The sequence below is a fragment of the Talpa europaea genome (assembly GCF_964194135.1).
Source record: "Talpa europaea genome assembly, chromosome: 11".
Classification (NCBI taxonomy): domain Eukaryota; kingdom Metazoa; phylum Chordata; class Mammalia; order Eulipotyphla; family Talpidae; genus Talpa; species Talpa europaea.
In genome coordinates this window covers 95,106,923-95,120,611 of record NC_140078.1, presented here as the reverse complement: position 1 = coordinate 95,120,611, position 13,689 = coordinate 95,106,923, and the positions used below count along the sequence as shown (strand labels likewise).

At 45.4% G+C, this 13,689-nt stretch overlaps 1 protein-coding gene across 1 annotated transcript in view; it reads left to right on the top strand.

Moving 5' to 3' along the window:
- TXNRD3 (thioredoxin reductase 3) overlaps positions 1-8,214 on the top strand; it is a gene marked incomplete at its 3' end in the record, with an annotated part of 29,365 nt that extends 21,151 nt beyond the window's left edge. The window contains exons 12-16 of the mRNA XM_084247018.1: positions 303-459; positions 1,739-1,846; positions 6,699-6,794; positions 7,830-7,964; positions 8,152-8,214. Coding sequence (XP_084103144.1) covers positions 303-459; positions 1,739-1,846; positions 6,699-6,794; positions 7,830-7,964; positions 8,152-8,214 — 559 coding nt within the window. The remainder of the gene's footprint in view (positions 1-302; positions 460-1,738; positions 1,847-6,698; positions 6,795-7,829; positions 7,965-8,151) is intronic.
- Positions 8,215-13,689: the final 5,475 nt, after the last annotated feature.

Sequence of the window (13,689 nt, the reverse complement as noted above, 5' to 3'; positions counted from 1 at the left end):
CCTTGGTCAGTCAAGAAAAATTTCAAAGATCTATATGTGACTCTAGGGGAAATCTGAAAATATCCTTGACATCCAAAAACTGAGTGTGGTTTCACCAACCAGAAAGGTGTTTTCTTAGGAGCTATAGAAATTCCTGGTCCTTTAAGCCATGGGGCTTATCGACAAGCGATGGATAACGTGAAGTGCATGTTTCTTCCAAGGAGGTCTTTTCTCTGTGTGCTTAGGCCTTTTCTCCTGAATTGCATTAGTCATCCAGCAGCATAGTTAGTCATGATAATTGTCTTCTTTCTAAAACTTGACAGGAGTGGCAAAATACCAGTAAATGATATGGAGCAGACCAACGTGCCCTATGTGTATGCTATTGGGGATATTCTGGAGGGTAAGCTGGAGCTCACCCCCGTCGCCATACATGCAGGCAAGCTGCTGGCTCGAAGGCTCTTTGGGAGCTGTTTCGAAAAGGTAAGTTTCTTCCTGTTGTTTTGAGGTAATATTTGTATCCAAAAAAAGCTGAGGCTTTCCCTCTCACCCTTTCTCTATCGATAGGAAACAGCAGTTAAAGGCATCTCTTGAGAATGGGACCTCCCCTGTGAGCCTTGGGATATGGGGGTCAGTGCTGATCAGTGAATGCATTGGTGGACATTGCAGGGCCTGTGAGGAATCAGAAAATGCTAAGGCAGTCCCCACGGTTATCTGATTTTCTCTAGCCACATTTGAAAAAAAGAAAAAAATTGCCTGACTTACACATGCTTTGCAGATTAACAAACCTGAAGTTGTATGAAAGCATGTAGGTTAAAGGATCTAAGGTAACTGGGTGGCAGTTCTGCAGCTGGGCTTCTTCCTGTGCCTGCAAAGGAGGGAATTCGACTAGCACAGCTCCCTTGCTCTGCATGGACACTGGCCAGTGTATGTGTGTGATCACTTTGGGTTAGCTGTCCACCCCTGACCCAATCTCGGTAACCAGCTGACAGGGCTTGGAATGCATGGAGTGCGGTAGGCAGTGTTGATCCTTGAGGGGCTGTGGATGGGCAGCACGGTGACCTTCATCTCTGGCTTTACCCTCTCTGCTCTGCCCATCACTCTGTCCATACTCGCAATGGAGCCGTGCTGCCAGTGCGTTCAGCTCTTCTCCACACAATCACAGAGACGTCTCCTCAGGTGGGGTGGCTGCCTGCACTCACGCTGCTCTCCCTTCTGGGGACTATGTGTGGGCTCAGTGACGTGCTCCTGTGATGTGCACATGTACTCTGCATCTGTCTGTCAAGGGCTCTGAAGAAGTTCTGTCGTAACCACAGCCGCCCACCTATGCCATCTCCCTGGGATGGTGCAGACGGTTCCTGGGCCCAACCCCATGGGCTGCTCTACTTGCCCACTCAGTGGCAAAGCTCTGTGAAGTGACCAGGGTGTGTCAGCTCCCAATGCAGGATCATGCAGATGGAAAGAAAACACTTTAGAGAGCGTTTACAGGGCTGCCTCCACCTCTACTACTTGGTTGTTCAGGCCGGAAGTTGGGGTCTAGGACAGCCAGTTCCATTTGTTGGCCATGACCAATGCATGGTCTCTGCCCTAGAGTCACCGCTTCACCCCATTTCCTTCATATAACTTAGAATACTCCAGCATGGTGACGTGTAAGAATCAGTTACATGGAATTGGACTTACTTTTCTTTTGTAAATGTACACAACTTAGATGTTGGCTGTAAAAAGTCACAAAATAAGAAAATGTAATTTGTTTCTCTTTCAGTGTGATTATGTTAATGTTCCAACTACAGTGTTTACCCCCTTGGAATATGGCTGCTGTGGATTGCCTGAAGAGAAAGCTATTGAAATACACAAAAAAGAGAATCTAGACGTAAGATTGTGTTTCATTGTTTGCTTTTTTAATAATTTCTCCTTCAATCAACTGTCTTGGTAGTCACTTTTTTTTTGTTGTTTTACAAGTTACTATATTGTTATGGGGAATCACTTCTATTTTAGGAAAATTAGAAATTTAATCATTTAAAACCCGTATCTCTAGCAAAATATAAAAAAGCAGTTGGGGAGAGAGGGACATTGAGGCACAAGTAACAAATGTCTACTTGAGTCCCTATACACAGACATTGTTCTAAGATCTTGGGGGAAAGCAGGGTTGCCTCAAGGCCTTAGGAAGGGCTAAGAACCAGGATCTGGAGAACCGCCTGGCCTCTGTCTTTCCCTTGCTCGCAGTCGGCGTGTGTCAGTGCGTGTGCGTGTGCGTGTGCGTGTGGTGCATTCTCTTTCTGCAGGCAGACTCTGCCCCTGGAATACACGCAACAGCCAAAATAGGACCTTTCTTGTGCTGCCAAGTTTATCTGAGGAGGAACCATTTAACTCATTGTTTCTCAGTCTTAATTCCAAGCCACTGGGCAGGAGTTGGACTGGGCTGAGTGGGGCCAGCTAGCCAGCCACTTCCACAGCGGCGGCCAGGCTTGCTCCTCCCCTGGGGCCCACATGCTGTGGCCTCTGGGTAGGGAAGGTGGGTGGTTTCCAGGGCTGTCAACCTGCCCAGAGGTGCCCTCCCGCTTTGCTTCCACTTCACCTTCAACCCTGGCCTGTCCAGTTGTGGCCTTATAAATATTTTCTTATATTGTATTTCAGTGGGTGCTTTGAGTACCTTTTTCGTACACATCCTCCCAACACAGGAGGTCATAGGAGAGTTAGAAAGAGTTGGAGGATTATTACCACTTGATGTTTTAAGCAAAAGAGAATTAAAATCTCAGTCCTCTCCCTTGAAGGCATTTTAATTTATTACTGAAAATTTCTCTAAGCCTTCGCACGAATATTCCCTAATTAAATGGCTTAGTGACTTATTAAAACTCTTCTTTACATTTCTGGCATTGGGAAAATAGATGATTAAAACTTTATGATGTTATTTTAGGTAGCTATTTTCAATGAGGAATCTGTTTCAGAGGACATTATTTTATCAGTGTTTATAATTAGCTCCTTGTAATAATGACCCATTCTTTCTGCAGTGGTGAACTTTTACTTGGGTCTTAGAAAATTGATGATAACAATTATAGACTTAACACTCAGTTGGAAGACTTTCTGAAATCAATTAGATGTTAAGATAGAGAGGTAGGTAAATGAGAGGAAGAATATGGAAGGCTGTACTCCACATAAAAGGAATATCTTTATAGGAAAAAAAGTTCCCCTAGCTTGAGGGTTCCTTTAAGGTCTCTTTTTAAGGTTCATTACAGATCAACTCACCTATTTTATATATTTATTTATTTTGCACTTGACAGGACTGAAACGTGAACATAGACGTGTCCTAGTTAAGTTAGCCATTTATAATAGACCAAGAATCAGCCTGATAGCAGCATTTTTTTTTTTTGACAATCTTCCGTGCCAAGGGCAATAGAGTGATAGGGAAGGGGTTTGATTTTTAAATTAAATGCCCAAGGGTGGGGAAGATAGGAGAAGAGACAGCAATGAAATTTAGGGGGGAAATGCAGATAGATGAGTGGTCAGTACCCAGCAGATAAAAATTTCTAAACAGGCATTGGGAAAGTCAAGAAACCAACCAAGTCAAAAAACCAAGTCATCAAAGCCTGAAAAGTCAGTGACTTCATACTGAACATGTAGGGATGTGGTGTCCCATCTGTGAAGCAACAAGTATCTTACCTCTGCAGAACACTTTCTGCACACTGGCAGATGTCTGGAAGGTTATTTTCTGGAGGGGGTAAAAACCAAGGGTCTGTTGACTAGGGGTACTGGGTCCAGTGAAGGCCCGGATGTTATTCCAGCACAACATTTAAGTAAGCAAATACTGAATCTTAAGACAACTGCTCCCACTCAGCTCTCAGAACTCTGGCAACCAGGCTTTCTTCCTTATTTGGCCAGGGCTTGGTAAAGTTTTAAATCTCGGGGGATTCTAACAAGCCTTCAGGAAAGATCTAGAGATACTGACTGATGGTCCCCAAATAAATTTCCCAGTTAGTGAGGTAGGGGACACCCTCATCATAAAAGTATGGCTCATTCATAGTATAAAATGAATTTGACAGAAACCATCCAAGAGGAAGCCCAGACATTAGAATTATTAGTCAAGGTTATTAAATCGATTGTTAAGCCAATGTTAAATCAGGGAAATAGCATCTGAATAAAATATGAATATGAGTAAAGAGATTATAAAAAGGAACCAAAGAGAAATCCTGGAGCTTAAAAGTATAATTGAATTGAAAACCTCACTAAAGTAGTTCGACAGCATGTCTAGACGGCAGAAGAGAACATTGTGAACTTGAAAATAAGACAATTGCAGGGCCTCCCGGGTGGCGCAGTGGGTTAAGTGCTGCGCTGTGAAGCTGTCCACAGCCTCTGCAGTGCGGGTTCGATCCCGGCTGGTCAGAATCCCACATGGTGCGGCAGGCCTCTCCTGTCTCGCCCACTGCTCCCTTCAGCAGTGTATTTTGTCAGTCTGCCTGTTCTGTTCCCCGCTCTGTCTCTGGTGAATCCTCTCACCCTCCCACGCATCTGGCCTGTACCCCAGCTCTTGTATAAATAAAAATAAATCTTTAAAAAAAATAAACTAAATGTGAAACAGGCAGTAATGGAGGGATGGGGGAGTGAAAAACATACAAGACTTACAGAAAAGAAAGGAATGCACAAGGAAAGCCTTCTTTATCAGTAGCTGTTTCCTCTCTGTCTGTGATCCAGTTTGAGGTTTTGTATATTGTGTGAAGTGGAGTTCCAGCTTCATTCTTCTGCATGTGGGTTTCCATTGGTCTGTGAATAACTTTTACCTAGTAAAGGAAACACTAGTGTTGACTTAGCTCTGCACATGACTGTAATTGAGAGGGTGGACAGGAGGAGGGCATGGGCTTGAGGGTAGATGGCAGGGAGATGCCGAGTGAGGTAAGAGCCGGGGAAGAAAAAGAGCTCAATCAGATCAGTAAAGCCTAAAAACAAAAGGTCAATTAGTAGTAATATAAGCGTGTTATTTAGAAACATGGAGGTAAATAACAAAATAAATAAAAGGTGAAAGTGATTGCCTGTAAGAAGATTGAAATGGGTGGGGAGGGCAGAGATTGCTGCTTTTCATAGCAAAGCTTTAAAAACCATACCTGTAATTAGCATGCATGATTTGATGAAAATTAAACAAACAAAAAGAACAAGCAAAAACAGGAAGATTCTAAATAAGAAAAGTAGTGGGGACGTGGCGGGTGGAGACCAGTCCTGTAGGAAATTAGAGTTTATGATATGTCAGCCATAATTAAAATTGTGCTGTGGTGGCATATAGACGGACAGCAGCTTAGAGAAACAGAACATGAAATCCAGAAATCGATTCAAATGCTTAAAAGAATTAGTATGTGGTAAAGTCTGTATTTTAGCTCAGTGGGAAAAGATCTTTATTTAAGGGTGATGGAATAAATGGACAGCCATTTGGGGGAAAAGTAAAGCTGAATCCACACTTCACACCCACTTTGAACCAGGAGGATTAAAGACTTAAATAAAATCTTCATAGTAGTAGAAGGAAAAAAGCCACACTTAACAAAAACCGGGGAGGGGCGGCAAGGGCGTGGGAGTGCTCGTTTTCTTGTTCTTTATAGCAGGGAGCCAAGGACCTGTCAAAAACGGAGGCTCAAGGTTTAAAAATCATGTTTAAAACCTCAGAGTTTTCACCATCTCTTTTCTTAAGCCTTAGCGGTGTATTTTAGGAAATAATATCTTAAAGAAATACTTATAGAGTAGGCACAGATTGAAAGGTTTATATTAAAACACATGGAAGAGTTTCTGTTAAATGCAGAGTTTTAATTATATTTAAGTAGTTAAGTAAGAGTTTAGTGTTTTCATTACAAGTAATTAAAACTATGATAACTTTAAAATAAAAATTTCATCTTTAACTATGACTATACCAGCTATTGATGCTTCCCTAACGTTTAAAATGGTTATTACTGGATAGTGGGTTTTTTTTTTTCCTTCTTTACTCTGTGAATTTCTGTTCTGCATTCTTCTTGTATAAACTTGTATCTTTTTATAAAAACAAAGCATTCAAAATATAAAATACATGGTCTTATTAAAGAGTAGGATTGACATCCCTCTAGTGTGAAACATAGATGAGAGCACAACTCTTACCCTGGCACTGAACTTTAACTCATCACCTTCTATATGTGGGAGGAGCAGTCTGAGGGAGGCGCAGGCTGGGGAAGTGCAGCTCAGGCACCAGCCCTCGCTGGTGTGCTCTGTCCCTAGAGGGGTGCGAGCCAGGCTGAGGTGCCTCAGCCATGAGCTTGGGCTGCAGTGAGAGCTTCCCGGTATTGTATCAGAGGTGATATTCCTGATATCTTTGAATGGCTATACCTGCTTTATTTTTCCTGCTTTTCCTAGATTTGGTTTGAATATGAATCATATAGGTAGGTACCTATAGGAGTTGTGAACTCACTGAGGCAGGAACTCAACTCTTATTTGCTGCTGCATCTCACAATAGGCCCTGGTTCTTGGCCTGGGGAACCAGTGCTCCATGTTTGAAAATGGAATTTACTTAGGAGGGAATAATAGAGCAAAAGACAGTAGAGCAAAAATATCACAGTTTTACATCTTGGGAGTTCCAGCCCAGGAGCTCTCATCAGATACATAAAATTGGGATCTATAATTTCCGAAAGCTGGTAGATTATCCTCTTTCTATAATTAAAGAGTGCAACAAGGAGTGATTTTCATAGACACTAATCTTGACCCCTCTCTTTCTCTTCCAGGTATTTCATACTTTGTTTTGGCCTCTTGAATGGACAGTGGCAGGCAGAGACAACAATACCTGTTATGCAAAGATAATTTGCAATAAATTCGACAATGTATGTAATAGGGTTGGAAACTGAAATGTTGTGATTGTAATGTAGCTTTTATTCTAGAGATGGGCTTTTATAATCTCTTGAAAGAAAACTTTCAGAACAAAGCAGAAATCCTTCAAATCCTTACCCAGTGAATGTGTGCGCACAGGTTGAACCAGTGACAGATTGACAGATTGTAACTGAAGTTGCCTCCTCCCAGAGCTAGATCATCAAATAATGAAACATTTCTGTTTTGTGCATGTTTGTAAATGGGCTGAGTGTGTGAGAAGCCTGCAGAAGATGTTTCACCCATAGCTGCGTGGCCTCTGACTCCCTGCCCCTCAGAACGGCCTCTCCATCCCTGGTGGGCTGCCTTGAACTGTTGTTCTTTCTGCAGGATATAGGGAAGCAAAAATTGCTGCCTCTGCTGCCCTTTTCCTTTCTCTCCATCTGTTGTACAGTTTTACTGTGAAGATCAAAATGAAAGAATAGAATCTGATGAAAAACATTGACAAGAGGACAGTCTGAACATGGTGTTAGCTTGGAAATACCCTCATGTTAGCTCCCTGTCACTTGTGCCCACTAGGGCACCTCGCACCTTCCAGCATTCAGCTCTGGACACAGGCCCTGCCCGGGCTCCCGTGGTCTGTGATGTTAGGGGCCAGGCCGCTTGCTTCCTGTCAAGGAATCACCGCAATTCCTATAGAACCCGCTACCCTAGCACTAACCCAGCGCCGGGCTGTGATTCGATCTGTGTTCTTGTTGAGCACCATCTCAGCGTCATTTGGAAATTCACATCATACTAATGAACTCCTTCATGCCGTGGGCACATTGCTTGTTCTAGTAAATTTGAGTGCAAATTAACTCAGGATGTGCATTTACTGGCTCATTTAACAGATTCTTACAGTGGCTCCCTTTCGTGGTGATGTTCTCTGCTCACTGCAACAGCTGAGTTCCTGTAGTAGATGCTGTAAATTTTAACTGTGAACTTGAAATGAATGGATTCTAATCAGGCCATTAACGTCCTGGGCTTCCCTTTTTTCTATTTCTGTGTTAAAGGACCGGGTGGTAGGATTTCATATTCTTGGACCAAACGCGGGTGAGATTACCCAGGGATTTGCAGTTGCCATGAAATGTGGGCTCACAAAGCAGCAGCTCGATAGCACCATAGGAATTCACCCCACATGCGGCGAGGTACAGAAACTTTATTTTTACCTTCAATGGGCATACTTTGAAAAATGCGCTGTCACAAAGATGTTATACTAGTAACTGCTTTGTTTATTTCAAAGGATAACGTAGGTGTAATATTTTGAATGGGTTTTCTTTAAGCAATTCTGAAATATTGATGGCTAAATATAAATGTTTTCTTCCTTTCAAACAGGTCTTCACAACACTGGAAATCACGAAGTCCTCGGGACTAGCTATCACTCAGAAAGGTTGCTGAGGCTAGGCCCGCTGCTGTTTGGTCTTCCTTGTCATTGTCCCTTGTCTTCTGAAGATAGCGAGGGACCTGGCCAGCTTCTCTGCATGGCCGGACATGAGAATCAGACAAGGAGACAATCAGACAGCAGCGGGCGTCCGCCCAGCTCAGCCGACAGGAGAGGCAGACAGACTGCCTACGTGACGTCTTAGCTCGGAACCTCTCCTTGAGGTGAGCCAAGATTGATGCTCTTCCAAGTCAGAACTGAGCTTACCTCCCTCCCAAAGACCTTTAAATCACACAGCTCGCCTAAGTGCCTTTTCCGGTTGCTAGTGTGTAGCCCCTTGCTTTGTTGTGCCTATGAAAATATTTTCTCAGTGGTGAAAGTGACTAGTGTGGTGGTGTCCCAGAGCCTTGTGGCTGTGAGGGCGTCATGGAGGTGCCCCTGCAGGCTGGCTGCAGAGGCCAGGAGCATGGGTGGAAAGTGTCCTCCCTGCGGGGCTTAGACGGCTGTCTCCCCTGGAGTGCATCCCCACCCCCACCCCACCCCCACCCCCCTACCCCCGCCCCCCCATCCTGGTGGTCTCAGCTTTCAGGCCCTCCTTGGAGGCCCCGGGCTGCTCCAGGATCTCATGTCAGAAAGAGATGCTTGAATTTCCTTTTCATGTTGATGGTGATATTAAAAGGTTTTCAATATTGTGTTCTGTGAAATCTAACTAATTTAAAACTGTGTAAGATGATTCTATCCACATCTATTCAATCTTGTCAAGCGCCGTAAAGGAACAGATGACTTTATGAGATTGCACTTGAACTTACACACATGTCAGCATCTAAAGGGCCCTGAAGAAGGAAGCCTGTCCTCCTCGACATTTTCCTTGGGGAGAACCGCTTGTTTTCTTGAGGTACCCTCTGCACGCTGCCCCTGCAGGCTTCAGATGATGCTTTTGGTGGATTCAACTAAAATGCTAGATAAACTAAGTTTTTAAAAAATTATGTTACTGTGTTGCTAAGTACCTTATACACTACCAAACATTTCCAGAACCCTAAATGAAGTGAAACCAGGAACCCTGAAAATCTTATTTCTCCTTTGCATTGAACATTGGGCAAAAAAGCTTAATCCCAGGCCTGCCCATGGTAGACTTTTTAATAGGAAACCTTTGTGTAAAGCTGGAACCCCAATGGGCTCCACCCCTGGTGAAAGGGGGTGTACAAAAAACAACTCTTGACTCAAAGAAAGAGGTGGCAAAGAAACTTGCCTGCTTCCTCACTGGCATGAGTGGAAGGGAATGATTCACCCCCAAAATTTGTCCAGGTGACAGATCATTGGAAAGGCTTGTGATGTTCCCTTTGCAGGAAGGACAGAAGGCTACCTATAGTTGTGTCTCTCACACCCTTTCCCTGCTCCCTCTTCATCTTTTCCTCCACCTTCGTTTTCTCAGGGAAAGGTGAACCCAATGTAATGGTGCAAAATTAGTTTTACCTGGAAAAGAAAACCTGTATGCATCTAATAACATACAGTGCTTTCAGGTATGCAAGGAAAAACTGACAATCCTTCTTTAGAGTGGAAATTTTACTATACCTCAGTAGTGTATTAGATCAGAGAAAAAAAACAGTAAAGATATAAATTTGAATAGCATAATTAATAAGCTTGGTTTCATAAATTTATGAAGAAGGCTATATCCAACATGAAAACCTCATTTTAAGCACACAGAATATTTATGGAATTTTCCATGTGGTAGGCCACAAAGACTAGGCTCAACAAATTTCAGAAGACTGGTGTATAGAATGGGGCAAAAGGATTTCAGCTGTGGGACTAACACTAAGACCCCAAAGACCTTAAATCCATCCAGGAGAATGGAAAGTGGAGTGTGGAGGTGTGTGAGGTGAGTGAAGGGTTGGTGGGCAGTCAAGCTGGAAAGAGCCAGGTGAGCCAGGACCCAGTCTCAGAAGCAGGGAATTATGGGAAGATGGTAGATCAAAGAGTGAAGATTTGGGTATATCCCATGACTTCAGCTTTGTGACAGAATAAGTCCTTTAACTTTTCCTGTTACTCCTTAGTGCAGAGAGTACTGCCTGATTCCCAGGCCTCTAAGAATTGAATAACATCATGTTCCCAGCATATAGCATGTTGGTTCCCAGCTTATAGCATCTGTGGTGGTAAGGAAAGTTCTTATAGACACAGTATGGCCGACAGACAGGCAGATGGGACTGTTGAGACATCAGTGCTTTGTCCGATTTCATCGTGGTAGGCAGTCTCTAAGTTGGCCCCCAAGTTGGACCCCCCAACGTTTGGTATCACTTCCTTGTGTTGTCCCCTCTCCATTATACTGAGATTGGCCTGGGTGGCCAGCAGCATATGGCAGATGTGATAGTTGGCCACTTCTTAAAATTAGGTCATCAAAAGACTAGCTTCGGTTTTGGTCACTGTCCTTCATCTCTTGGGTCATTTGCTCTCGGAGAGGGTAGTTGCCCTGTCAGGAAGACTCAGGATGCCCATGGCAAGGCCCAGATGGTGAGGAACTGTTCTATAGGTCTGCCGGCATCCGTGTGTATGAACTTGGAAGTGACTTAATCCTGCCAGCCTCCCCCCAGCCAACACCTCCACTGTAGTCTCTCAGGAGGCTGGGCCAACCAACCTGGTTTGGCCATTTCTGGAGATAATAAATATTTATCTCTCAAGCTGCCAAATTTTAGAGTAATGTTTTCCATAACAATAAAGAAGTTTACCAATTAAAATTAGTATAAATCTGATCAGATAACTAAAATGTCTTGGGGACTTTATTCCTAGAGCAGACAAAACAAACCTCATCTAGATTTGGAATTTCAACAAAAAGGTACAGGAACACAGTATTAACTCTGAACTTATCTCATCATTGCAAACAGGGAACCCCAAGAGGAGAAGCTCCAGGGGCCTCGGTGGAGGGCCTGCTGAGCAGCGGGCTTGCGCTTGGCAGCTCCTTCTGAATCTTGGAGCATCCTTGATGGAGAAAGCGCCCATAAAAGATGACTAGGGAAGCCTGTTCAACATTCAAAGCTGGGCTAGTTAGATTTCGCAAGGGAGAGCTCTGTCCCGGCTTTCTTGCTGTCCTCTCAAACGAGAGTGAGGGAACAGTACTTATGAGCATTTGGGGGATAACGGTATATGACAGGCTAGTGAGTGAGGGGTAGCGCTGGTTAGATCTGGCTGCTGGAGCTGTATCCAGTGGTCTTACCTTAAGAACTGGGGGTTATGGAATCACGCAGCTCCTGTTACTACAGTCTTCTCCCGGAACACAGAGGTCAGTGAGCTTGTGTTGAAACAGCTCAAACTGAGATAATTTGTTGTATGGTGTGGTTTAGTAGACTCCATGTGTTTTTGAGTAATGTTGTTTTTCAAGCGGCAGTCTGTTTTATTTCCTAATGGAGAACCAAGCGATGCTTCTGAGCAGGGAGTGACAAAGAGACCTGTTAGGAATTTATTGCAAGAGATCATTAAATATTTGTGGAGATCTCAGCCTTCACCCATGCTGGAGTAGCAAGCACTGGGCGCAGTGCCCCTCTATGACGATCAGACAGGAGGAAAGAGGAAATGACAGCGTTCAGACGTGAACAACACACAGTGCACCTGTGTGTGTGTGTGTGTGTGTGTGTGTGTGTGAACGTCCAGAAAATCTGGAAACATGGTTACACCTCCTGTGGGGCCCAGTTCATTACACCAGCCCAGACTCACGTTACCAGATGTGTCGGCCTTACGGGCTCTCTGGGCTTCACCCCAGGCCCCTCCACTCCAGGGACTGGGAAGAATTCTTGGAGCCTGCTGTTGCTGTGCCCTGTGCTGCCACAGGATGGCACCAGAGAGCCAGCAGCCACAGCTGCAGAAAGGGCTGGTCCCAGGAGTGCTAGGGGAGGGGTGGGTGTGCCTTGTGCAGAAGCCCACAGGCTGCCTTGGCCTTGGGCTCCCAGGACACAGCTCTCAATCTCAGCACCACTTCATGACGTTTCTTTCTGTCGTGCAAAAGTCTTCATAAGTCAAGGGTCTCAAATCCGTGTGCCTCTGGGGCCAGGCCAGGTGCAAAGCTTTTCCACGCGGCAGGTGCAGGTTCCACTCAGCCCCGCCCACTGTGGCCACCTGGTAACTTGGGCCAGTGGGGGCCAGACTCCCTCAAATGGTGAAGAGAAACAGGGAGGTCGTGTTTCTGTGTGAATCTCTTTCAAACAGGGGCAACAAACTCCTTTTTCCATCAGCTTAATTGAAGTAACCACCGCCATGGCTACATTAAAACGAACAATTCTGTGACCCTAACAAAGGTGCCCACTTGAAGCCCACCCACTCCACCTCAACACTGACCCCTGGCGGCCTGTTCCCATCGCTCTGATTTTGCAAGTAGCATCATATGGTCTGTGGTGGCTCCTTCTGTTCATTTGACAAGATGTAGCTGCAGACTCCCCACTACTGTGGGCGTCGGTGGTTCCGACCTTTCCACGGTCGGTGGTGTGCCATTGGAGTAATCACACGCCAGTTGTCTCCCATTTGACCAGTTCAAGCTAGTTCAGTGCCATTTTGAGATGTGCTTGTCGTTCTTTGCTCACTTTCCTGCTCTCTGGCAAACAAGGCACGTGCGTGTGAGAGTGTGTGTGCTTATGCAGGTAAATCCACATAGCATAACCATTTAAAGAAGACTATTCAATGGCATAATGCGTGCACAATGCTGTTCAACCACACCGATGGCATTCCAAAATTTACACCACCATACTCACTGATAATAACAGCCGCCTGGCAAGGGCCTGTCTCCTCCCTTTAGGGGTTTGGCAGAGAGCCTCAGACTGCTGTTCCCCACAGGGCGGTGGAGGAGGTGCTGTTCTCGTTGCCGCTGGCCACTGGGGGTCTGGCCTCTTCCCAGCCCCACCACTGCAAGGATGCACAGGCACCTGGCACCCTGGCACACGCTGCGCACCTGGGCAGCTCTCCATGGTCCTCCCAGACCCTGGTGCCCATGCCTTGGAGGCTGGCGTCCAGCTGCAGGCAAACCCAGCCCCATCTGCAGCCTGATGGGCCTTTTTGGTTTAATGCTTCACCAGGATTGTTCTGAGCACTGAGCATACGGGACCACGGTGGGTGCCAGGCATCAGTGAGGGGACACAGAGGCACAGAGAGGTTGTTCACTTGCTTGAGGCCACACAGGGATGGACGTCGAAGCCCTCGCTCTACTCCACCACACCTTCCTGGGCTCAGCCCCTCAGCCCATGACTTCCACAGTGGAGTCTCAGCCAATGGTGGCCAGAGAAGATTTTCTGCAGTCATAGTGCTTTTTAAAAGCTATTTCTGGGCTTTCTCTTACGTTTCTAGAATCTGAATCTTGCTCCTTGCCACATAACATGGCAAGTGGATTCCCCTGTTTAGGGTGCCCAGGCGGGAATACCTGCCAGCCCCGGCCCATACGCTGCTGCCCCTAAGCCACTCCCCAGGCCAGAGGAGCTTCAAGCTGGATTCTGAGCCATGTGTGTCACAGATTGTGACCT